Source organism: Chenopodium quinoa, unplaced genomic scaffold, assembly GCF_001683475.1.
Source record: "Chenopodium quinoa cultivar QQ74 unplaced genomic scaffold, ASM168347v1, whole genome shotgun sequence".
Taxonomy (NCBI): Eukaryota; Viridiplantae; Streptophyta; class Magnoliopsida; order Caryophyllales; family Amaranthaceae; genus Chenopodium; species Chenopodium quinoa.
The window spans coordinates 2,883,991-2,910,733 of record NW_018743032.1 but is presented as its reverse complement, the minus strand read 5'-3'; the positions used below and the strand labels follow the sequence as shown (position 1 = coordinate 2,910,733).

Sequence of the window (26,743 nt, the reverse complement as noted above, 5' to 3'; positions counted from 1 at the left end):
TTGTCCGAGGCATTCAGAGCTTCCTCCAAGGTCTGCGGGGTATGCATGACCATGAAATCTAGGAACTTTCCGGGCTGAAGGCCATTCTGCATTGCAAAAACGGCTAGCCCCTGGTCCAGCTGAGAGACGCTGGATGACTCGTTACTGAAACGGGTCAGATAGTCTCGGAGGCTTTCGGTTTCCCCCTGTTGTAGACTCATGAGCTCTGCAGTAGTCTTCTCTCGGCGGTTAGCCGTGGAAAACTTGCTCCTGAACTTGGAGGAAAGATCATCCCACCCTGTTATGGAGCCTTGCCTTACTCCCTTGGAGATCCACGCTTGCGCGACCCCCTTGAGAGTGGTTGGGAAATATTTGCACCAAGTCGCTTCAGATCTGGGGCAAAGATGCATATGAGTCTCATACGAGGCCACGTGATCCTTCGGATCCGAGGTCCCATCATATGTGATGTGCGACGGTATTTTAACCGTGGGTACGCGCTCTTCCAGTATCCATTGCTCGAATGGTGAACTGGCGGGTAGCATAACGGCCTTGCCCTTGTTCCTGGCCGAAGGGACCGCGCTCCGCCCTCTTAGAGAGGTAGGAGTGGTTTTCGTCCCTGGCTGGGAAGTCTGGGCCTCGGCTGCAGGGAACGAGAGGCGACTGCGCACGCTCGGTTCCTTGCCGCCGAGTCGGTCAAGGACGCTTCGGCGAACAGTCTCAGGTTCTCGGTGAGTAGATTCTGGCCGAGAAGCTGAGCTGTTGCTCTTATGCGTTTCTGGTCTTGAGGATGAGGATCCTTTTAAAAATTGAGGGTTCTTTTTCCTCTCTTTTTCATTTTTCCAGGAATCCTCTTCCCACTCTTCCAGTTCCCGAAAGGAAGGAAGCTTCCCACCATCATGGTCTAACTTCCTCCGCTGATGCCGGGTATGCGGAGGAGTTCGATCACGAGGTGGTGGCATATTTTGTGCCCTCATCGCCTCCATGAGCACTGCCAGTGCTCTTGCCACCTCTTCCGAGCTGGGCCCCGTCAAAGGGGTCCTCGGCCGAGTATGGGAATGAGGGCGCACATCCGATGGTTGGCTTTGGGGCACTGAATGTGTCCTATGATCGGACTCACCCCTGCTAGACCGAGAGTGACTCGGCCTATAATGAGAGTCATGAATTACGGGAGAAAGGGAATCCTCCTTGTATGATCCTCCCCCCGAGCTGGCACCCTTGGGAGAGTTCCGGTCCGGCGAGGGTGATGGTGTGGGGGTTTTAGGCTTTTCGCCCGCTCCTTGACGGAGGCTTTTGCTCTTGCGGTTCTTAGCCATTGCTACTAAGATAATTGCAAGATGATCATGGTTAGAAATTTGGCTTAAAGATTTTTGAAAGTCTTCCCCACAGGCGGCGCCAAATTGTTTCGGGTGAAAACAATGGGACCTTGCCGAAGGTCCGCTGAAACGGAGAAGACTGGATTCGGTCCAAGTTATGTTGGGCCGAAGGTTTCCTGCACAGTAAACACACGTAAACTAGCCTCGGGGGTGTTGCCGAGGAAGGCCCCTCCGATGCTAAAGTCAGTACAATGTGTAGAAAGAGAACATTATGCAAGAGAATTAGTTGCTTGAGGCTTTGCTTGAATATATGAGAATGTATGGGAATCTATGAGAATATGTGAATCTGTGAATCAATACCTGAATGTATGAATATTGATGGCTTTTATACCTCTTCATACATGGAGAGGTTGGGCCTTAGCCCAATTGGCTTGCTTTGAGGGCTGACCTTTGACTTTAGCACAATTGGAGAGTTGAACCTTGACCTTGGGCTTTTAATTGGATCATTTAATGCCTAGGCCCAATTGGACTAAATTGAACATTATGTTTTTGTATCAAACTCATATTTAAATAAAGAGCATTTCAATCCTAACGACTACTTTGCATTAACAGAAATATTGTGCTTTTTCAATGCTTTTCAAGTCATGTTAGTGATATATAAAAAATAAAAAAAACAAATTATTTTCATTAACCGGGAACTGCAAGTTACCTTAGCCAGCGAACTTGTTTGAGTCCCCTCTTTCAAACAACAACTTTTGTGTGCGACTGGCTACACCGTGTGGCCATCTGACACACACCAAGTAACTCCTAACTGACGAGTAACTCCTGACAGACCAAGTAACCCCAAACCGAGTAACCCATGACCGACTTAGTAACTTCTGACTGACCGAGTAACCCCTAATCGACCAACTAACCCATGACTGACTTAGTAATCCCTGACCGAGTGAGTAACCCATATAGCACTAACAAAGTAACCCCCATAATAATTGGCCACACGGTGTGACCTGTCACACATAAAAGTCCCATTTACCCAAAAAAAAAAAAAAAAAAAAAAAGAAAATTAAAGGAAAGTTGAGTCCCCTATTTTTGACAAACATCAAACTTCAGTCCCCTCAATTATGCTTTACTCCAATAATTTTATACGGACCGGGTCCATACAAGCCTGTTTTAGCTTTGTACTCGTAAAATACCTAGCCTTCTAATTTGATTTTTGTCACGCGTTGACCTGAAAAGCCAAAGAAAGGCATGCCCTTTCAAACTTTCTTAAGAGACTACAATATTCTACAACTCACTATTTGATTTTCCCCCTTCAAAATAAATACTGTATAAAAATAAAAAGGATCATATTCCATTGACCTTGAGATCAGTTTTTCTGTTACTCCATTGTTCTACTACATACTCTTTACTTCCATAACTAAAATCTCGAACCACCATCCTGACTCTTCTCCCTGCTATTTTTCTCAGGTATCAATTTCAACATTTCTCAATTTATTAATTTTTTCGACTACAATTTTTATTTTAATTTATTTTGTTAGGAATCAGTTATATGAAATTTCGATTAAAAAACCTATAAATTGTATCCTTTAATTTAGATTGTTTAATTTTGATGTTAATTCACTCAATCGGTAAATTCTGTTGTTTTTATTTGATTTTATTATTTTATAATATGCTGAATGATTGTCCATTATTGAATTTATTGATAAATTTAGCTCCTTTGTAAGCATAATGCTAATTTCTGTGATTTATTTATTTATGTTATCTATATTATTAAGAGTTGTTTTGTTGTTCTTCAATTTTCTGTTAAAATTTGTGATTGTTGTTTGATTTTTAATTGTGTAGGGTTTTAACAATCAATGGCTTCTGTTTCATCAATGAATAATGTATGTTTTAGTAATATAAGTTCACATGTTTCTCTATCGAACCGAGATCAACACCGGCAATTGTATTACGGAAGTTTGAGTTTTAAGTGGCTGGGAAGACATATTAGTAGTAGGAAGAAGAGATTTGGAGCATGTAGTATTGTAGCCGAGAGTTCGGATATTCATTTTAGTGATCCTGAATGGAAAACTAAGTATCAGAAGGATTTTGAGTCTAAGTTTAATTTGCCACATTTGAAAGATATTTTGGATGTGAAGCCGAGGCCAAGTACGTTTTCCCTTATGAAGAGGTGATTATTTTTTTCTGATTTACTTCGAATATGATTGACACATTATCGAATTTCATGCATTAGAATGCAATAGATTTGAACTTTGGCTAGTGCACTTTGGTTTATTTTAAGTTGTCTTCGTGATGTGTTGTGTGTTGATGAATTTTTGGGTGGTGATAGGGAAGGTGCACGTTGGGCAGGAAAGGAAAATGTCATTGATAGTGCTGAAAAACCAAAGGATCGGAAAAATGATTATGTTGACAATGATGATAGGACGCTGCTAAAGGTATTTTTTTTCCCCTTTTAGTGAGTTTTTATATATGGGAAGCCAAAACCTTAGAATTTTGCTAATTGCCTACATCATAAGAATGTGATAAAAGTTCAATAGCTTTCTTTCGAGGGGTCTTAAATGTTCTAGGAATCCATATTTGGGGATGTTATTTGCTTGGTTTGTTTTGTTTAATCTATATCATTATTAAAAAGTAGTGTGGTGAGAGTTGAGAAAATGCTCATTATATAAATCTCATTAGTTTTTTTATTTGAAATCCAACAACGATTTGCTACTATCAAATAACTTCAAAGCTTATTATTATGCTGGTAATATGAATTCATTTTCGCGTTTTTACAATTGCTACTCAGGAAATTTATTTATTATTTGACTTTTTATTTTATTTTATTTTTTAAGGTGATCAAATATGCCTCACCAACTTCTGCTGGAGCTGAGTGCATTGATCCTAATTGCACATGGGTGGAACAATGGTAAATATTATGATTGTGCAATTTATGTTTTTGTTTTTATCTTCCCTTCTTTTAATTATATGTTGCCTGCTTTGAATAATATTACTTATGTATTAAAAAGTATGAATTTGATTAAGTATACATAATTCCATATTCAAAATTTTCAATCTGTTAAGTTTCTAGACTTTATGATCTCCATGGTGCGATCTTGAAATTTTCTTAGTTAAATCTTACCATGCTGCTGAGTGCTAACAAATTATTTACTGGGAAACTGGAACTGGAAAAGATATGCCAAAGCCCCTTTGTGGAATTGATAAAGCTATGTACTTTCTTGTCTAATATTTGTGTTTGTGTGTATCTACATGTAGATCTCATTCATCACGCTATACTAGGCTTTGATAAAAGAAGATGTGCATTGTGCGTTTAATATGAAATAAAAATACTAATAATGGTCACGCTCAAAGGAGAATAATACAGGAAAGCTATAAATTCTGTAATGCTATGTGAATTCTCCTAAACATCTAAAAAAAAAAAAAAAACTATGTGATTGTTATAGGCTGCAGAAGCTTCACGTTTGCAAGGTGGGAGCTAAAGAAACGAAGATGTTATGGTGCATTTGTAGCCCATACAATTACAGTTAAAATCAACAAGGATTGCAAGACAAAGAATTGGCTTTTAAGCAGCATAAATCAGTGAGACATGTGTTAGATGGTTTAAACTTCTTAAAAGTTTTCTTCTAATGCCCTATGAAGATATGTGAAGGCTGGTGTGGATTTTCAGAAATTTAGGCTAAAAATGAATTGAAGGAAGAATCGTAACATGACCCCATTAACTCATTAAGTGAGGTTTCAGAGGATGATCTTTCTTTCTCCATCCATCTCACGGGATCTTAAAAACTTACTTATCTCATTAGAATCATCTATTGACTAATCAGCATAATTAGGCATGGATATGAATATTCTACTCCAAACAATTACAATTTTTATATTTTTCATTTATATTCCCAAATACACTAAGATTTCTCTATATTCCTTTATTTTACTAAATATCTGTGCTTCGAATCTCCATTACATCTCCTTCTGTTTAATGAGTTTTCAAAACATACTTGATTTGAGGAATTTTGAATTCAATATTCTTTCTGCTCTGAAAATTTTGTAATGCATAACTTAAACTGTAGATGAAAATGGGAGTCAAGGAATTACAAATATAAGAGATGGATGGTAACATGCATTATAATTTCTGATTCTAAGATTACAATTTGCTTCAAACAGATAAGAATGACATAGGAGTTCTGAATTTCTCCCTACTTGAGAATAAGTAATTACTTGAAAATAACAATGAATGGAAGTTTTGACCAGAAGAGAGAGCTTTTCCCACATTGTCAGGTGGTACCATGGTAGCATGATGCTTCATAAAGATTATGATCTATGACATAAAAGGTGAATGAGCATTAAACAGTACCTTTTTTTTATTGGACATAAATAGGAAGCAACTATGTTGGTCCTGAAGGCTAGATCCCCTTCTGGCAACATATGCTAAGGACTTGGTTAATCTGGAGTTAATCTCTTATTTCCAGCCATAATGTTTGATGGATCTCCGTATGCATTTCATCAGCTACACTCTTATCAAACTCGTTTATACAAAAAAAAAAGTGCCTTTTTCAGCTTACTTGAACAGCACCTGTTTGTTTATTTCATGCTGGTCATGTTTCAAAATTGTAGACTTCATCTTGTTATCTTATGGAATTTGTGGTATGGATGCTATCTCAATGCCTTGTACCTAGACTTGGCAATCCTGACCTAATCGGAATGGCCCGACCATAACTTGACTCGACAACTGGACTCGAAGATTGACCCGATCCGAATTGACCCGACCCAAACTCAACCTGACCTAAATTTGACTCGACCCAAATTTGACCCGACCCAAACTTGACCCGACATTTGGACCCGAAAACTGACTCGACTCGAAATGACCCGACCCGAGATCGACCCGACCCGGAGTGTTGACCCGATACCCGCCCTACCTGAATAATCATTGACCCGTAATCGGCCCGAATCCCAAATTGACCCGACCCGAACCCAGCCCGAATATTGATTGACCCGAAACTGACCCGACCCGAACGACCCGTTTGCCTGGTCTACTTGTACCATTCGACTGCTTAACATTATTTTCTCTTTCTCATTATTGGATTAATTTCAATTTTTTCAAATTAGTCTTGGTGGCTGAAGGTGACCCATCATATGGACTTGTTAGGGTAAATCATGGTCAGGCATAGTTTAAGGAGTAGTAGTTTTATAAGAATCTTGATTCTTTTCAAATAGTTGATGTTTCTTCTTTTATTTTACCTACTGCTACTTCATTTGAATTTTGGCAAACACCTTTTACCATCTTATCCCCTTTACCCTATATTTACACCATTCCACTTTCTCTTACTTTCCTTTTTGTTTAACCCACCCACGTTTTTACTCCATCTTTACTTTAATTTTTTTGTACTTTCTTACTCATCCACTCATCTTTTTTAAACTTATCTAGTAACGAGAGTTTATAGTAATTAGTACTCCCTCCGATCCTATTGATCTTCCCATTTCCCTATTAGGAAGGTTCACAATGTTCTTCTTATTTAGAATCTTCTTGTATATGGTAAAAAATTACCATCAAATTTCCCCTATTAATTTAGTGAATATGCCAAAATTTGTACCTTTATTTCTTTTCCGTACAATTTCCTAAACAACTTCCACTAATTGAATTTCTTCATGCATGATTCCAATTTTAAATCATCGTTCTCTTTTATGAATCATCACATTAATTACCTTGTCCCTTTTTTTTTTCTTTTAATTTTTTTTTTGTTTTGAAAACTATATAATGTGAAATTTGGAATCTTAATTATTTTAATTGATACTCTCTCATTAAGATTTTCTTTTCTTAATATAGTCCCCGACTCCAAATGGGAAGAACAAATAGGATTAGAGGGAGTAAATGCGTAGTTCTTATAATGTAAATAACATGACTAAAAAAAAAAAACAATTGTCAGTGTCAACATTACTCCAAGTCTCCAATGCCTCAAATGCCTTTCTTTTCCCAGGAAAGGGAGATGAAAATCATCAAATCTACACAACACCTCCTTCCATGAAAAAGGTTGTTTCTAATTGATCATTGATTTAATGTGCAACTACGAGTTTTGCTTCTCAATTTAATAAACCATTTTGTTTAGTCCATTATTATTAAAAAGCCAATTAATATTAAATCATTGGTTGATTCCATTGAAAGTGGACCTGGAAAGAAACAATACATAATCTTATTTTTAATCTACTACACTAACTTAAGAAACCCAAGAAACTAACATTAATGAATAAAGTTGCAGATGGAAAAGGTCTGCAATAGTGTTGCTTGCAACAAAAATGGTTATTAGGCAAATGTAGTTGAGAAAGATAACATGGCTCACTAGATTATGATTTTAGACTTGGGTTTCCGTGGCACATGATTAGACTAGAGTAAGACTGAATATTTGATGTGCCGCTTTGATACACAGAGGGGGGCAAGCGATGATGTAGTGAGTTTGGACGGAAATGATTTGACCACGAGTGAGTGTTTTAAATATATTGGGTCTATCATCCAGAAGAATGGTGACATCGATCAAGATTCAAGACGTGGCACACATGCTTAAGTCGGGGTGGCTTAAATAGAGAGCGACTAAGGGAGTGTTATGTGACCGATGCATTCCTGATAATTTGGCAAATGGATTTGCATGAGAATGAGGTATTTGATCGTAAGAGATGGAGGAGGAAGATTTTTGTGGATGACTATACGGAATAGTCACTTTTGGTTCATGTTGCCGACCCCACTTATGGGATTAAGGCTTTGATTGATTGATTTCATGGCACATGAGACATGAATTTTAATATCTGTCATCTATTTACCGTCTTTAGAACTGAGTTTCATATTGAAACAAGAAGAATTAGGAGACTCAAGTGCACCCAAACTTACATACTAGTTGCAGAATAAGTTTTGTAATTCTTAGAAGCAAGGACTTCATTGCATTGTTAGTTTTGTTATTTGGAGGTTACTTATTCCTTCAAGTTCTTGGATGCTATCTTCTTTTTGTTAATTTCTTTTTTAAGGTTCCTTTTAGACAAGAAAAATAAAATTTCTATTGAGTTTGATAGTTCACTCCAATCAGTGAATTGTCAATCATTCATTCCGGTGTCTTTAGCATATCTTTTTTCTCTATCATATATCCAACACTCATTCTATTATGTATTTCTTAGTTTATGGTGTTTTTGCTTGCATGAGTTGAACTTGTTTGGAATTGTATGTTACTTTATTTTTGTCTTTGCTTTTGGCTTAATTAGTTGTTGCTTACTGATAATTTGGCAATTTCTGCATAGATAGTCAATTGTTGTTGCTTGGGTACTAAATTTTATCATTTCTCTAGGGTACACCGTGCAGGTCCACGTAAGGATATATACTTTGAGCCTATGAAGGTGAAAGCAGCAATTGTAACTTGTGGAGGCCTTTGTCCCGGTCTTAATGATGTCATAAGACAGGTTATTGGCTCTATTACTTTCATTGATGTATAGTCATATGCTAGTGTTTGTATGTTTACAAAAGTATGTGTATCCGGACATGTTAAATACTTTAATCTACTTATCTACCCTGTTATTATTTCTTTTGACATGATGTATTAATTTACTTACTCCCTCCATGTTTAAATAAATGAAACGTTTTGACTTTCATGGAGTTTTAAGAAGGCTAGTTGAATTTATTAAAATAATAGGTAGTGGGGTATAAGTTTGAGGAAAGAGAAGCAATTAAGGGGTTTTGTGGGACCATAAGTTAATGAGAAATTATTAAAAAATAGAGAGAAGTAACTAAAAAATTAAAGTTTCATTTATTTAATTTAAATACGGCCCGAAAAGGAAAACGTTTCATTTATTTAAACACGGAGGGAGTATTATGTTGTCCTCTCGTCAACTATTCAAAATTTTCTTAGTAATGTCCTGTGCCAAAAAAAAAAAAAAAAAAAAAAAAGAAAAAAGTTAATCAGTTGAATGGACTCCTGTTTACTTCGCCTTTCTTTGTAGCACTTGTGACAAAAAAAAATAATAAATAAATAAATAATCAGTGTATGTTTCATCAAATATGATGCAAGAAAGAACAAGAGAGAAGCTTTCTACATTAGGATTTTTTTTCTTTACTTTCCTTCTTCTTTGCTATTCACTTTGTCTTTCTCTATAACTCCCTTCCTTTGTCCCTTAATTTACTGATAATATTATGATTTTCTCATCGAAAATTTTCCAGATCTAAAGGCATTTGCAACTCCATATTGCATGAATTTAATTCCTCCATCCCTATTTTATTTTTAGATTGGATAGTTTTTTTTTTTAATTCAAACAAGGGCCTCCTTGCTTGTTTAACCTAGAATCCATTGATGCCATGAAACAATTATATGACCCTGCGTATTGAGGCTTTGTTCAAAGTTTTTTTTTTTTTTTTTTTCTTTTTCCTTGTCAATTAATTTTAGACCTTCTGAATCAATCAATCAATCAAAGCCTTAATCCCATAAGTGGGGTCGGCTACATGAACCAAAACTGATTATTCCGTGCAGTCATCGACAAAAACCTTCTGAATCCAATTGATTAATATTGGCATGATCTTTGCCTATGTTTGACTTATGGAATTATTTTATTTTAGGTTAGTTTTGATGTTTAAGTCATTATTAAGTTCTGTCCTTCAATCAGCATGTCAACAAGTTTTGGTCTTTTTCTCTTTTTCCTTGTCAATTAATTGCAGACCTTCCGAGTTCAATTGATTGAAATTGGCCTGATCTTTGCCATGCTGGCTTATGAAATTATCTTACTACCTCTGTTTAATTTTTTTATTTCACAAATAAAACCTCAAAGATGCAAATAATATGAAACGGAGGTAGTACTTTAGGTTGGTGTTTATATTCAAGCCATTATTAAGCTCTGTCCTTTAATCTGCTTGCCAAATACAAGGTTTCTATATTTTTTATTCCTTTCTCTGTAATCTGTTGTTTCATTCCTTGATTTGCTCAGCCGCTTTTGCTTTGGGCTCTGTCTTCCTTGGTGGTGCGGTTCTTGATGGTTGCCAATCGACTGATTTTTTATATCTTTTTGCCAAGCTTCATGAAGCTTTGTTGTTTAGTTTGTTTTTCCTACTTACTGCTTCTTTTTTCTTTTGTTATGTTTTATTGTCTAAGGTTTTAGTTATTTGGTCATCCCCTGATATAGGGAACCATCAAGATTAATACTTATATATATATATATATATATATATATATATATATATATATATATATATATATATATATATATATAATAAAACCTTATTTCTTTTAATCTTTAAACATCATTGAAATCCTAATAACAAGTTCAATCTTGTTGTATCATTCTATGCCTTTACCCTTATTTTTTTTATTATTATTTTTTTAATGCCTGTACCCTTTTAGATCATTTCAAAAAAATTATCTTTCAATTGTAAAGTATGTTTGTAAGCCTTATGTTTAATTTATTTTACTCACATAAAAGAATACACTACATAATGCAGATTGAGAGATGAATAGTAAGAGGCTTGCATGCATGAGTTTTTCCCTTCTCAAACCCAAAATTCCAATCTGCAAATAGGTGCCAACCTAAATGTTACCAACGAAGTGGAAAAAAAAATTGAATATAAGACATGATTGGTAATGTAAAACTATTACCTTGAGCACGGAAACTGAAGTTTAATCTGACCAAAATGCCTGGTTTTTTAATAACCAAAAATTGTACTGATTTTCAATATTGTCATCCTTAGCTTGGAGTTTTGGTCCTCATCTATGTTCACTTTATATGCTGTCATGTTCTTGAATAATCAAGTTTAAACATACACCCATGCCTAAAATGCGTGGAAGATAGAAGGGCAGTATGTAGTGTAAAACTATTACCTTGTCTGGGAAAATGTGAAGCATGAGCTTAGTGTTCTCAATTGGGAGTTCTTGTCTACTAACCTTCTCCAGGCTTTGCTTTTGGAGGTAATGTTGACTGTAAGATCTAAGATATGATAAATCTTTCACTATGCTTTGAATATGTGTAGCAGTGATGCAAAATTAATGATGAATGGGATCACATATCATTAATTACTGGGCTCTTTCTACTTGTAGTAGCTGAAGGACCTTTATGGTCTACTTTTGCTGAAAATCTTTATTGTGTGACTGAATGTGTATGTCTTATCTTCATGTATGATGCAATAAAATTTAATAGATAATGTCAAGTTAGTGTAAAGGAGCTTATTATTATAGGAGATGAAGGAAAGTTTTCAGTTGGTTGATGATGTGGAAAATGAGGTTTTCCTCTGCCATTTTCTACCTAAGAAAAATGGCCCATAAGTAACAAGTAACAAAACTTACCCTGGGAATTAATTATGATGGACCCATGCTCTTTTGCTGTTTATGTTTCAATTTGAGAATACTTGCCTCAGCATTGTATAATATCTTTCCTAATTATATTCTTTCTTCCGACAATCATGATTGCTTCACTTTTGTTTTACAAGATGCAATAGGGTGCTCATTTGTGTTGTACTTATGCAGATTTTTTTAACTCTGGAAAGATATGGTGTTCAAAAGATATTTGGTGTTAGATATGGCTTCCGTGGATTTTTCGATCCTGAACTACCTATGAAGAAGGTTAGACTAATTTTCTGGATTGGTTCATCTTATTCTGTCAATAGTCTTATAGTAATATCTCAAAAAATCCTCAGCTTTCTCGTGAGCACGTCCAAGACATCAATCTTGAAGGTGGAAGTCTTTTGGGAGTATCTCGTGGAGGTGCCAGTATGAGCGATATTGTAGATAGTATAGAGGTATTCAAATCTCTTACCCACTTATGCTCTCCTTTTTAAATCTCCAGGCTTTTTTTATATCAAGTGTTGGAATGTGTAGTGTAGCTCAAAGATAAAATTGTAAATATAATATTTTTTTTTTCTTTTTTATCATTTTCAGGCAAGAGAGATTGACATGGTTTTCATTCTTGGTGGCAATGGTACACATGCAGGAGCAAATGCGATACATAATGAGGTATATTTGATAAGGAATTTTTTTCTAGATATTCAAACTAAGATAGCCATTAAATTTAGAAAGTACCGTATGGGTGTGATTTTCATAGTGCTTCCTCTCTATGTACAATTACGGAAAGATCTTCTCAGCTTCAGTAGTATAGCCGTACAGGAGGTTTTGTATATTGCAGTGACTCGTGTTTTCGTAAAACTCTAAGTATAGATCTTATAAACTTCCTCTGTTTCTTTATAGTTGCAACACACACTTTATCACGGTATTTAAGAAAAGTGGACCTCACATGATATAATACACTTAAAATGGTGTTAAGAGGTTGTTAGGAGTATAATCAAGTGGGCCATGAGCTTTAAATAAAGGTAATAGTACAATTTTTGCCATAAAAACCTTCCTTTTATAGTGTGTTGCAACTATTGTGACAATTCTATTTTAGAGAAGTGTTGCAACTATAAAGAAATGGAGGAAGTATATGATTACTGAACAGTGCCTATGTAATAACCTTTGGAGCACATTATTAGATACCTATGTTATAAGCACATGTTTAAATTAGATGGAAACAAGCAGTGGAGTGTCTCAGTGCATCTGGTAGTAGTAATTGTTTACTCAACAAATAAAATATGCTATAGTTTCCATACAACAAAAACAACAATATCTCAATATTAGTTCTAATCGCACGAGATCAATTACATGAACCAAGATGTCATCTTTATAAGTCACAACTACGAAATCTTCTCCTCTTCTCACTTTTGCTCTATGATCCTGAAGATTGAACCTTATCATTTCTTATTTTAACCCCTTCCATCGATCATTCTTGTGTACCCAGACTTTTTTTTAGTATCTCCATCCTTCAGACTCCCCTTTCCTGAATTGATGGCTCCTAATGTTGGTGTTGGATATGTCCAAATCAATGAATAAATTCTTGTTCATCTGATCCTCATTTCTGTCACTCCTGCCCAATTGTGAATCTCTTTGCTGCAGATTACATCTCTTCTCTTATTTCCACACATCCTTCTTAATGTATACATATCCGCTACATTTTGCTTCCAAATTTATTTTCCTCGAAAGCTCAGTATCTCAATTCATTATAACAACAATTTTATGTAACTCCCCCTTCACCCGTAGAGGCATGTTGTTATCACAGATCTTTACATATGCTCTTTTTATTAACAGCTATCTAGCCTAGATCTTCTGGAAAATCATTGCAGTTTGGTGCCTCTATGGCTTTACTACATTAGGCTTCATTGTCCTTTGAAGTTGTATAAATAATGGATGTCCTCCGGGTGATTCAAGAAGTACTAGAAGTTATGATGGTGTACCCTAGAAATATCACTAGTTAAATATAGTATGTTTGTTGGTAGTGGCAATCTATAGCAGCATCACGCATGCCATTGTAGATACAACTGCTGTATACCTAGTTTTATTTTTATCTATTTATTTATTTTTCACTATTTGTTTAATTTCATGCAGTGCCGCAAGAGAAAGTTGAAGGTCTCAGTTATATGCGTGCCAAAAACTATTGACAATGACATACTTTTGATGGATAAAACCTTTGGATTTGATACTGCAGTGGAAGAAGCACAGAGAGCAATCAATTCTGCATATATTGAGGTCAGTTGACATGATTACCAAACTGTCCTCTATAAATAACTTATTACCTTATTTGTGATGTGTTGCTTTGTATTTCCTTTCATGTTATGTGTTTGAAATTTAAGCACCATTTGGATTATGTAGGCACATAGTGCATATCACGGTATCGGCCTCGTGAAACTGATGGGAAGAAGTAGTGGTTTCATAGCCATGCATGCATCACTTGCTAGTGGCCAAGTTGACGTTTGTCTAATTCCTGAGGTGAGTTTCATGGATTTATTATTTGTCTGACCTTTGCTGTCTCTCCCTGCAGGCTTGCTAATTACAAGAATTATTGGGGTCTGGCTGAATGATATTTGTATGTTTTTGCAGGTCCCTTTTACTTTAGATGAACCGAATGGTGTCCTCCCGCACCTGGAACATCTTATACGAACAAAAGGGGCAGCTGTAGTTTGTGTGGCTGAAGGTGCAGGACAAGTATGTTTTTCAAATTGGTCATGTCATTTGTCAGTGAATCTCTGTCATAATTTCTGTCTTCATTGAATATCAAGTCATAGCAGAGAATCTGTTTTTTCTTCTTTTTTTCTTAATGTGTTATGATTCTTGTTTTGTACTCCCTCCGAATCTATTTGTTAGTCCCATATACTATTTTGGGCGTTTCAAAAATATCTACCCATATTAAATGTATTCCATTTTTAACTTAGTTTTTATTTTCTATTTTATACATATTAAATTATGATTGATTAAATTAATTGATTGTTGATTGATGACTTGGCTCTAAGTAAGGAAATCCCTCCCTTGAATTATGCAATTATGGCTGATACTTTCCCAAAAAAATAAAAAAAATTAAAATAAGGCAAAACTAATTATAAACACTGTTAGATTCCAAATATTCTTCTTTTTTTATTTTATGTGATTGATTCCATATGGGACTATCAGATGGAAACACAGGGAGTATCATTTAAAAGGATGTAGTTCCAAAAGGGATAAACATTTATCTAGTGATTGAGCTATTAGGACAAGTGCATGTTTCATAAAATGTTTTTGACCCCTCACCACTTCCAAATCCTAACATGCACTCCTGATTTCTACTTAGTCACTTTTTTTTTTTTTTTTTAATGTCTGAGTAGTGAGTTTGGACAGGAAGGGTTTGACCATGAGTGAGTTTTAAATACCTTGGGTCGATAATCTAGAAGAATGGTGATATTGATCGAGACGTGGCCCACAGGGTGGCTTAAATGGAGAGCAGCCACGGGAGTGTTATGTGACCGTAGCATTCCAATACAGTTGAAGGGGAAATTCTATAGGATTGCCATAAGGCCAGTGTTGCTTTATGGTACGAGCTTCTAAGAAAGAGCACATTAAAATGATAGAGGTTACGGAAATGCGCATGCTAAGATGGATATGCGAGAACACTCTAAGAGATAGAATTAGAAGTTATTCGCAAGAAAGTGGGTGTTGCACAAACTAAGGGAAAATCCACTTGGTTCGGGCATGTAAGACGGACCCAAGGTGCACCGGTATGAAGAATGGAAGAGTGGGATCATGGTGAGCTTAAACGAGGTAGAGGGAGACCGAAAATGACTTGTTTGGAAGGAGTTAGGAAGGATATGAAGTAAATAGATTTGCATGAGAATGAGGTATTTAATCGTAAAGGATGGAGGAGGAAAATTTTTGTGGATGAATATACGAAATAATTACCTGTGGTTCATGTAGCCGACCCCACATATGGGGTTAAGGCTTTGATTGATTGATTGATTGATAATGTCTGTTATATAAGCCAAAGGTGGCTATGGTGTGCCCCTGAAATATCGATTATACCCTTTGTTGCTCAATGTTAATATAGGAATAATATTTTGGATAGAATGATAAATAAATGATGGTTACAATTACAATTGAAATGTTAATATGGTGTTTGAATGTGTTTAATTAATCTATGTGTTCTGGTTTCCATGGGCTTTGTTCAAATTCTATTGGCTGTGCTAGATGCAAGGCTTAGAAGACGAATCTGGAAATGCTGATCGTATGGATAATGAAGTGCATATTTAGCATCGTTGATTTCACATGAATTAAGTGCTTACTGTCTAAAATTGGTAATCTAATTAAATTCATGTTTTTATAAGTATCTATGTGCTGTATGTTACTGTGTGTTGTAGTTAAGACATGTCAATGACCTTGAACAGGGTCTGGTCTATAGGATCAGACCTCTGTATTCTTGATCTCTAAAATTCTGGTGGAAGAATGATAAATGTGTTATTTGAGCATGAATTATGGCTGTCATTTGATCTTCGGATCATGGGTGCAGTAGAGGATCATTCCCCAGTTCCTATGTGAGCTGTGGGATGCTCACACGGTTGTCTCAGACTCAACCTTTTTGGGTGCGACTATACCAGCACTAATGCACTAGATCCATCAAAACTTTGCAATTAATCATGCTTGGGCAAGAGTAGTACTAAGATAGGTGATTTTCTAGAAAGTCCTCGTGTGCAACCCTTTTCGCCAAATTTTAGTCATTTTACCAAATTAGTATAAATTAGCTGGTAACACCTTTGCTTTACTACAAGAGGTTGTGGTTTCAAGCTTTTTTCCTGAGGAGAGGCTCCTCATGCTTTCTCTTTCCTTACCTTTATTAAAAAAATAAAAAATATAACAAAAAAGAAAAGTGTTTTCTCTTGTTTGCCTATTGAAATTTGTTACGGTGATCTTTCCTGGTGTAAAACAAAGAGCAAAACAGCTGTATCAATAGCTAATAGGTAATCTTAATGGACAGAATAGGGACTATTTACATGTGAAATGTCACTGTCCACTGCTTCCAGATTTATCAATGGAAAGAAGATTTATTTGATCAGTAATTTAATTTGTCACCATAGAAAAGGTAGTAGTGTTACATATTTAACTTAGACCAGGTAGTTGAGTTTCTCTAACCAGGATTTCCTTCAGTTTGTTGAGTAAACAAAAAATATTTGTGTCACTATAGCTTAATCTATTGATTCCACAATTAATGGCTCTATTCATTTTCAGGAACTGTTGTCTGCACCAGATCTGAAAGACGCATCTGGAAATGCTGTTCTTGGAGATATTGGAGTACATTTTAAAAACCAGGTAATCTAAGTATATAATTTCTCTGTGCTTGGTTTTTTGTTTCTTCAATGCTCTTCATATCCTTTTTTTGGGTAAAAAGTTCTTCCTCCTTTTTCCCTTATCTATGAGACCATGCGATGTTCCCACTAATACCCTGACATGAGAAATTGTAAACATTTCCACAGATAAAAAGTTATTTCAACGAGAAGGGTATTCATTCTGATGTCAAATACATTGATCCTACCTACATGGTCCGATCAGTACGTGCAAATGCTTCTGATGCCATATTGTGTACTGTTCTTGGCCAAAATGCTGTAAGTTTTCTATATTTGGTTCGATATATTTATATATTGTCTGGTAATAGTTATATGAAGAATGTAGGCTTTAAGGAAAGGATTTGTTGTATGACTTGTACCACAAACAATAAAGGCTTAAAAGCTTCTTACACACATACTCCCTGGCGTGCACACACACACACACTCTCTTGCGCATACAACTTCAAAAAACAGGCGTTAACCTTCAGTTAATATTATATGCTCATGCAGCTCTTGTTCTCTAAAACTTAGATAGTCAATATGTTGGATTACAATCTCCCGTAGACTGATCCTCCTATAAATCCTGGTTTATTCAATTTTGGATGTAAATCTTTGAAAGAAGAAAAGAAAAAGAAGAGCATGGCCAATTAAGTTGGATGCTTCAAATGAACCCTAACAATTTATGAATAGTTCAAGTAATATAGGATATATCTGCTTCGGTTTTTCTTAAGGTAGTTCTACTTTCCCATAATGATTCCGCTTTTACTTTTTAGAAGAGCATGTCTAGCGCAGGATGAGTTTATGTTCAGACTTGGATTGTATTTTATGGGTTATTGGGTGAGTTTTGTAGTAACTCATGAGTGTTATCTGTTGTGAGATTTTGGGTTACATAGCTGGCTTACTCATTTGTTCTGCTTTATACATTTGCATTTCGGGTGACTTTTGTAGTAACTCATGAGTGTTATCTAATATGAGATTTTGGGTTACATAGCTGGCTTACTCATTTGTTCTGCTTTATACATTTGCATTTCAAGGGATCTTTGACTGCATGGATATGTGCTGTGTATCTTAACTTGCTGCACCTTTACAATAGAAAAAAATCATTAACCTCAATCTTGCCAACAACCTAGTAAACAATTACTCCATATAAGATAACATTACAAAGACCAATTCTAAGAAGTTCAGGTAAACCTTATAGAGACTCGAGCGAACTTTTGGCCTGGATAGTTTAACTTCAAATGCATAACTTCTTCGTTTCTCGCTCAAGTCGGGCTTATGAACTATCGTTGGATAGCTCTTGGACTCTTCTTTCATCTTCAACTTGAACCACCTATAAATTCTTTGTAACGAAAAAGATATAGCTGTTTGAAGTTGAGTAGTCTATTTTGACCAAGCAACTACTCAAGTTTGAGGATGGTCAAACCCGAGAGTTGGCCAATAGAAGACTGCATTATAAGATTTAAGAACGCAAAGATCAAATATCATTTGAATACACCTAAATAAGAGTTTGTGCCCATAGTCCAAAAAGGGTTGCCTTTTCCTTTTAGAAAGAAATATTTTTCTGATTTTGTAGCATTGTCTAGTGCAGTAATGGCATATGAGCGGTGTTTAGAAGAAGAGTCTAGATCTAAGCACAAGTATTATGCTAGTTTTGCAGAAGAATGTGATTAGGATGATGAGTTGTATGAAGCAGCCATAGTTCAATTTGTACAAGGTCCTTCATTTAAATGTTCATGGACTGCATGGATATGTGATGTGTATCTAAACTGTCAGCACCTTATAATAGAAGAAAATCATTAACCTCAACCTTGCCAACAACCTAGTGAACAATTACTCCATATAAGATAACATTATAATGAAGTTAAAATCCTGTTTGCAGGTTCATGGTGCCTTTGCAGGGTTTAGCGGAATTACGATGGGAATTTGTAACACTCATTATGTGTACTTGCCAATCACAGAAGTGATACATGCTCCTAGAACTGTGAATCCTAATAGTAGAATGTGGCATAGATGCCTCACTTCCACTGGTCAACCAGACTTCTCGCCCAGGAGTTGCTGATCGTTCATTCATTTGTCGATACAAATTATACTATAGTTGATTTTGATGAATTATAATGTATTCACGCCTACAGGAATATCAATCTGTGCGGAAAAATTAGTTGAGTGATGCAAAAGAGTAGGTATATTGATTTTTTTGTGGTTATTCTTCGAGGTTTGATGAATAATCTCACTTGATTAGAACTGCAGCAATTGCAATAGTACAATGTAGTCAATCTTTGAACAATGGTAACAAATTATACGATTTATTAATGCCATCAAATTATGTTTTCAAATGACTTTCTCCAACCATGTCCGTCTGGATGGCCATGTATAAAATCAGCTATGCACAAACTCTTTTATTATAAATATGTTCTATAATGGAATGGAATATAGTAACAGAACATTAACCGAGCAATACTAATACAAGGACTGCCAGTACTGAACAATTACAAATGCATTTCATCACGAATAAGAATCATTTGTAAAAAAAAATCACAATTGCGGCATTTAAAATACACCCTCATTGATTATTCTCGTACCCTGATATCTTCGGGTCAAAGATTTGCAGTTGCATAAAGGGGCGTAAATATTACAGGTACATCGTCGTCTTCTTTCGTTCACAAAAAAAAATTACTTATTTTTATTTTGTTTCCAAATAATTTTCAAGGGTGCAACCTTGGGTCTTACTACGTATATTGATCGATTTGATATTAACGATTATCAAAATTTTGAATTTGATTAGCAACGGTTACATTGTTGTTACTTCAAATACAAATGGTCCATTACTCCATTTGTAGGTGTATAGCGTTATTCGTTGATTGTATAAAAGGGTGTGATTTAACATGATATAATTACCTAGCATTACATAATTATGAGTTTATGAATGCACAAATACTGGTTGTATGAAAGTATAATATTATCTTGTGGACATAAATCTATGGCTTAATTAGAAAATAACACCTGTTAAAAGACCTAATTTTGTTTTTAACACCTTAAGATTTCGAAGTTTAATTATAACACCTGTTAAAAAATAAAAATTTTGCTTTCACCACCAGATAACAGAAACTGTGACGGAATTTTTTGGTGGGGCCCACATAGTCGTTTACCCTCCAAATTCCATCCCCTTCAATTCGAATTTATCTTCTCTGTCATTTATTACCACCCAACTAATTTTGCTTCATTGAATTTCGTCTGCAAATCTTGAACAACCAAAATTACTGCGAACATTCAAACCCTATACTGATTATTGTGATTGAGAAATTGAGTTGGAAGAGGAGGTGTCAATATTGGAGCGAAACAAGTCAGCGAGATTCCGTCAGCCATTTCCAACATCCAAAAAGCTTGGACTTTTTCGTGGATTCTGACAGCAACAGGAGTAAGATTCCAATACAGGTACCTTTCGAACCCTTTAAGGTAGTTTTCAACAAGTACTGTGTGCTGCATTATGCCATTTGTGTGGGTGTAGTAGGGTAATTTGGGAAAAAAAATTAGGAACCCTAAGAACAGTAAAATGGGTTAATTTGTAATTAAAGTTGAATTTGATTAAATTAAGTATGATTTAGTGTAATGTGTGAATTATTTAGTTTAAATCATTGATTTTATTGACTGTTGACTGGTTTGTCATTGTGTTGGTTTAAATATGTTTGATTTTGTTGATTAAAGTATTGCGGTTGACTGTGTAATGGGGTTAGCTATGTTGGGTTTTATTGATTTGCTTTGCATTTGTTTATTAGGTAGAAAAATGGCCGACAACGAAGATGGATTAATTGATATAGTATTTAGAGTAGGGGGTGCTTTTGTTACTAAACAAGTGTCAAAATCAAAGCATTTGCTTTGTTGGTGTGGTGGGTTATGTTATTGGAGGAGGGATGTGGTAGTGGATAAGATAGATTTGCATTATTTGAGGGTAGCTGCTGTGCATGGGTTTGTGAACTTTAATGTCCATGTCCCACCTAACTACAGACTTTGGTATAAAGAAAGAGGTAGGACCTTTAACACAGGGAGAAGGGAGTTAGTAAATGAAGAGGAAGTGAAGGGGCTGCTGGAGACAGTGAATGGGGAAGGGTATGTTGAAGTATTTGTGACTGCTAATGAAACATTAAGGCCCATACATGAGATCCAGGCCCAGTCCACTCCAGTAAAGGCTGAGAGAAAGGGGAAGAAAAGTTCAGGTAAGCCTGCTGTAGTTAGGAAGAGCCCAAGAATTAACAAAAATGAGCCTAAGGTGAGGGAGGGTGAAGAATCTCCTAAACCTAGATCTAGACAGGGGATAGAAAGGGTTGAAGGGGTTTCTGTTGAGATTAAGGGGGTTCCTGGTAAAGGGAAGTTGTTGAGTAAGGGGAAACAAAAGGGTAAAGCTAAGCTTGAAAGGGGTTCTGGCAGTGTGAAGGTGTTGGATAAGGGAAAGGGAAAAAAAAAATCTGTAGGCAAAGGATTGATTTTTGAGGATAGTAGTGAGGGCAGTGAGACTGGGAGGGAAGATGATTTTTCTTCAAGTGATGGGAGTGAGATTGACATAACTTGGGAGCCTGGAGAGGAGGAGTATGACAGTGGGGATGAGAGGTGGTTTGTGCAGAATTCTGAAGAAATTTTAGCTAAGGTAACAAGAAGTCTTGGGAAGTAGTTTGATGTACATGATGAGGGGGTTTCCAAGGATCCAAAGGCAAGGTTGACAGATAACTTGGATGTGAATGAGGTACAACTACAAGAAGAAATTGAGGGAGAATCAGATGACCTAAGGAGCTTGGATGGTTCATCTGATGAAGAGGACAAAAGTCCATGGTTTAATGACAAATCCGACTTCTCAAAGCCTGTTGTACTTGTTCATAGGCTTAGGTTTAGCAATGCTACAGTGTTGAGGAAAGCTTTAAGAGTGCATGCCATACAGAATAGGTATGAGTACTATTTTTTACACAATGATAGTACTAGGATTACTATTCAGTGTAGGAATAGGTGTGGGTGCAAGTTTGACACAAAGACAAGTAGGATGCCTTTGTGTATATGCAGGGGTGGAGTGAAGTGTAGTTTCAAGATCCATGCTACTAAGTTAAAAAGACAACAGACTTGGCAAATAAAAACCATGAAGTTGGAGCATAAATGTGTGAGAAGCAGGGAGAACAAGAAGGTCACATCAGAGTTCATTGCTGAGAGGTATCTTGAGGATTTCAGAACTAACCCATCATGGAAGGTTAAGAAAATCAAGGATAGGGTGCTTTATTGTTTGAAGTGTGACAAGTAATTGTTGATGATGTTAAACAGGGACTGGTTGAAGCTCTGTCTGAAGTTGTGCCTAATGCAGAGACTAGGTTCTGTGTTAGGCACATTTGGGCAAATTTCAAGTTGAAGTTCACTGGATCAGTTTTCAAAGAGCTCTTTTGGAGTGCTGCAAGAGCAACAACATTTGTAAGTCTCTAGGTGACCTTAAATTATTTTGAATAAGTAAATGCATGATATTGTTCCTGTTCATGTACCTACTTCATGTAATAATGTTCCTGTTGTGTATAAAAGCAAAATAAGAGCAACAACAGTTGTGTATGTTATTCTTTCATGATAATGTTCCTGTTGTGGTTGTAGGTTGAGTTTCAGATAGCCATGCAACAGATTAGGGAGCTTGATGAGGATGCTTACAATTATTTGGAGAACATCCCCACTCATCACTGGTGCAGACATGCATTCAGTGACAGTTGCAGGTCCAACATGTTACTAAACAACATGTGTGAGACTTTCAACTCTGTTATCAGAGATGCAAGAGACAAACCTATCCTCACCCAAATGGAATGGATGAGGAGGTACATGATGAGGAGAAATAATGAGAAGTGGGAGGACTCCAAGGAAATCACAACCAACATCACTCCATATGTGCATAAGCTATTTCAGAGGATGAGCTATGTGGCTAGGAATTGCATAATTGAAGCTGCCAGGGATGACACTTATGAAGTGCAGCTGAATGATGACCAGGTTCTAGTTGACTTGCCAAATTGGTCTTGTTCCTGCAATCACTGGCAATTAACAGGCATCCCATGTATTCATGCATTTGCATGCATAATGGATCAGAGGGTTGATGCTGAGCAGTTTGTCCACCCCTATTACACTATGGACACTTACAGAGCAGCATATGAGCCTGCAATTCAACCTATGCCAGGCCCAAAGCATTGGGAGAGAGTGAACATGAGAGAGCCTCATCCACCAGCATTCAAACAGCAGCCTGGAAGACCTAAACAGAAGAAGAGGAAGCTGGAACCTGGGGAGGGAACATCTGCAACAGGAGGGGAGCAGGGAAGAAAGAGGAGGAAAAGTCAGTGTAGGATTTGTGGTGGATTTGGCCACTATCCCAAGACTTGCAAGGGCCCACATGAACCTGAACCAACTGAGCAGAGAACTGCAGGAAGGCCTCCTTTAAATTCACCTTGGGTAGTTGAGCAAAGGAAGAAGAGGGAGATCAAAGCTGCTAAGAAGGTATGCTGTTGGATTTGTAACTTTTCTTTTAAAATTTGTGATGAAATTGGATGTTGATACTTGTTTATTGGTATTTGTGTTTAATAAACAGAGTGCAATAGGGGCTGGTCCAAACAGCATTGGGAATAGGACTTTTCCCCAAGAGCAACCTGGCTGTGAACCATTGAGTAAGAGGAAAGGTTCACACAGTCAACAAGGGCAGCCACAAGCCAAGCATCACACCACCCCCTCTTCCAGCCAACCTGAACCCAATGCTACTGGAGTGCAGACAAGGAGGGCTAAGTTGCTGACTTCCAGACAAGGAGGGCTGACACAATGATGTTTGAATTGTTTTTCTGAACTTTAGTTGTTGGTTGTATTTTCTGAACAATCAGTTGCAATATTTGTAGCTTTACTTTTGGGTATAGGACAAGGATCCTGTTTTGTTAAATTAATACTTTGCTGTAAGGCTTTACCAGCCAATTTTGTTAGGCACTGCAACAACAAATTTGATCAACAACTTAAATGCAATATCAACTACTTAGGTACTTACTTAATTCTTTGCTTTCATAATTGTGTACATTAGTTTGCTTGCAATAGTGGTTCACTGCCACTTATAAATCATTACATTACCATATTACTGTTTCATGCAATTACTAGCATTACAAGTTATACTTAATGCATTACAAACCCCCTAATAAGAAGGATCACTAATATGACCAAACTAATCCCAACAGCAAGACTAAGAACAGAGTGATCTGATCTAGCATTCCTTCCATGCATCTCTCTGTTCATCTTGTTCCTGTCAGAGTTTAAAGCCTTGCATTTCATTTTCAGCCTGTCCACTTCATTCAGCAAGCACCTCAACTGTCCACCAAGATCATCAACTTCCCTCTTGTAATCACTAATTTCCCCCTTCAACAGTTTCTTATCTAGCAACAAATTGTTGATCACCTCTGTTTGCCAGGCTGTCCCATCTTGTTCATCCACCCATTCAAATGCTTTACAACCTCTGCTCTCAGTTACAGGATCGTAGAACTTGCATGTTCTGAACTTACGACCAGGGTTCTCCCTTGTCCAACTGGTAAGCTTTGCAAAGGGAACACCACATTTGCACTTCTTCTCCTTTGAAGGTGAGAAACTTGTAGAAGACATTTCCTGCACCAATTTGCCATCCATAATAAGCAAAACCATTCGTACTATGAAAAAAATACAATTGAACCAAGGGAATTAAACAGTCACTCCTACAAATCAAAACCCCCAAATTATTTCTACAATGAACCCTAATTTCATTTTCTCGCAAATTACAGCACAATTAACACACAATGAACCCTAACTATTTACGAATTACATGACTATTGCCAGATACGACCTGAATTATGCATTTAAGTCAACAACATATAGATTAATTTACGCCTTATTTTTGAAAGATAAATTAGGGTTTCTAAAGTGCTATTGACGCAATTACCTGATTTGATATCTACGTCCCCCAAACAATGATGGTAAAATCAAACAATTTCGCCAATTTGTTAGTCAGAATTCGCAAAATGTGAAGCAATTTTGTGTAATCAGCTCAACAATTCTACATTAGTGAAGGATGTCGTAACTATATAAAGCAGTTTGGAAAAAATAGCCGTTATTGTGGGCCCAGCTAACAGATCCTCTAACGTTGTTCCAATTTAGGTGGTGAAAGCAAAATTTTTATTTTTTAACAGGTGTTATAATTAAACTTCGAAATCTTAAGGTGTTAAAAACAAAATTAGGTCTTTTAACAGGTGTTATTTTCCATATAGGTGGTCCCTATGTACTTAACAGCCAAAAATCTAGCTCATAAATATAGTTGACTACATACATTATAAACTGTAGATCATCTACATAAAACCTAGTTAGCTCGTTCACCGATGTATATTTTTTGGTAATCTAGACTTATATGCCAACTATACAACCAATACAGTCAAAACATAATGTACATAGTGCACCATGCGCAGGGTGCATCCGATTAAATAAAAAAAGGCCAAAAGAATATACTTATGTTTGACAAAAAACATACATGTGTTTGATAAAGAACATGCATTATCAAAGAATATAAAGACATAACAAAAAGAACGTGATTAAAACTTTATTAAAATTTCCTAAAAAATTACACATTAACGAAATTTTTTTTTACCAAAGATATCATTTTTCCAAAAATAGTTTTTATTCTCTCCAAAAATTCAACTTCCCACAATAATTATTGTTTTCGTTGTCTAATATTATTTTCAACTAAAAATAATTCAAGATTTCATCTTCAAATTTCAAAATTCAAAATAACATATGTTAAAAGAACATAAGTTATAATGTAAAAATCATACGGATCAAACTCAAAGAACATACGATAATTAATGACTCTATGATGGTGAATAATTAATGGCGGATTTTGACGAGAATAATCAGTTGGTGGAGTTGGAATGATTTTATTTAGAATTTTTAGCTACTAAAATTATAGGTAATAATATACTTCATATTACAAAAGATTAAAAAATATTGCAAAATATTTCATTAAATTAATAAGTTTGGCATATATTGATTCTCATAGATTATGGATAGCGGGTAGATAATTTGGCCTTGGATGTGGCTTTTTTTGCCTTCATTAACAATATCAATACGCTCATTTAATTCAATTAAATTGCCTAAGACTGTTTTCTAGTTAAAGTATAACACTTAAAAAACACAAAAAGTGTAAATGAGTTGAATCTTTTCAGTTATAAATTATTATTGTTGTTGTGGGATAGCTCATGCTGAGCTATCACCACGCTCGCAGCCTTGCTCACGGGGTGTGCACTCATCGCTAGAAGAATACTCAAAAGGGCTCACCAGCCCGATAGAGTCAGCTTATAGGCTGACCAAGTATGACTCCGTCCAAAGGAGATCGTACAACTATAAATAAGAAACCAAGTACAATGGAAAAGAAATTAGACACAAGAGTTATTACACACTCTCCCTCTATCTAAGTACACTTTCTCTCTCTAAATAAATTCTAACTTAAGCATCGGAAGGGGGGTTCCTCGAGCCACCCCCGAGGGAAGTTACATTTGTCACCCTGTGCAGGTTATCCAGCTGGACCCAACCTGCTCCAGTTAGAACCGCCAGATTTGTACCCGGAACAATTGGCGCTAGAAGGAGGGGAAAGGATCATCTGAACCTAAATTTCGCCAACTGAGTAGGGACCGGCTGGTTAACCGCCATGGCCGAAGAGGAAGCAATGCAAACACCAACCTTAAAAGCAATTGAGAACAACCAGACACCACAAACAACAGCTTGCCGAAATACCCAAATCAAATGTAAC

The 26,743-nt window shown here is 36.2% G+C and overlaps 3 protein-coding genes across 3 annotated transcripts; 2 read left to right on the top strand and 1 right to left on the bottom strand.

Annotated features, from left to right (window-relative positions):
* Positions 1 to 1,826: 1,826 nt before the first annotated feature.
* LOC110730405 (ATP-dependent 6-phosphofructokinase 5, chloroplastic-like) lies at positions 1,827 to 19,259 on the top strand. The gene is made up of 14 exons (XM_021910198.1): positions 1,827 to 2,756; positions 3,132 to 3,459; positions 3,619 to 3,724; positions 4,124 to 4,197; positions 8,609 to 8,720; positions 11,762 to 11,857; positions 11,932 to 12,033; positions 12,173 to 12,247; positions 13,709 to 13,849; positions 13,973 to 14,089; positions 14,201 to 14,305; positions 16,850 to 16,930; positions 17,095 to 17,223; positions 18,824 to 19,259. Exons 2-14 carry the CDS (start codon positions 3,146 to 3,148, stop codon positions 19,001 to 19,003), a joined length of 1,632 nt encoding a protein of 543 aa, XP_021765890.1. The 5' UTR covers positions 1,827 to 2,756; positions 3,132 to 3,145; the 3' UTR covers positions 19,004 to 19,259.
* A 676-nt stretch (positions 19,260 to 19,935) lies between these two features.
* LOC110730366 lies at positions 19,936 to 23,758 on the top strand. Its single transcript, XM_021910154.1, has 4 exons — positions 19,936 to 20,376; positions 22,243 to 22,386; positions 22,558 to 23,439; positions 23,531 to 23,758. Exons 3-4 carry the CDS (start codon positions 22,576 to 22,578, stop codon positions 23,756 to 23,758), a joined length of 1,092 nt encoding a protein of 363 aa, XP_021765846.1. The 5' UTR covers positions 19,936 to 20,376; positions 22,243 to 22,386; positions 22,558 to 22,575.
* Positions 23,759 to 23,781: 23 nt separating this feature from the next.
* LOC110730365 lies at positions 23,782 to 24,612 on the bottom strand. The gene is made up of 2 exons (XM_021910153.1): positions 24,139 to 24,612; positions 23,782 to 23,913 (listed from the first exon to the last, which is right to left on the bottom strand). Exons 1-2 carry the CDS (start codon positions 24,610 to 24,612, stop codon positions 23,782 to 23,784), a joined length of 606 nt encoding a protein of 201 aa, XP_021765845.1.
* Between the last annotated feature and the right edge of the window lie 2,131 nt (positions 24,613 to 26,743).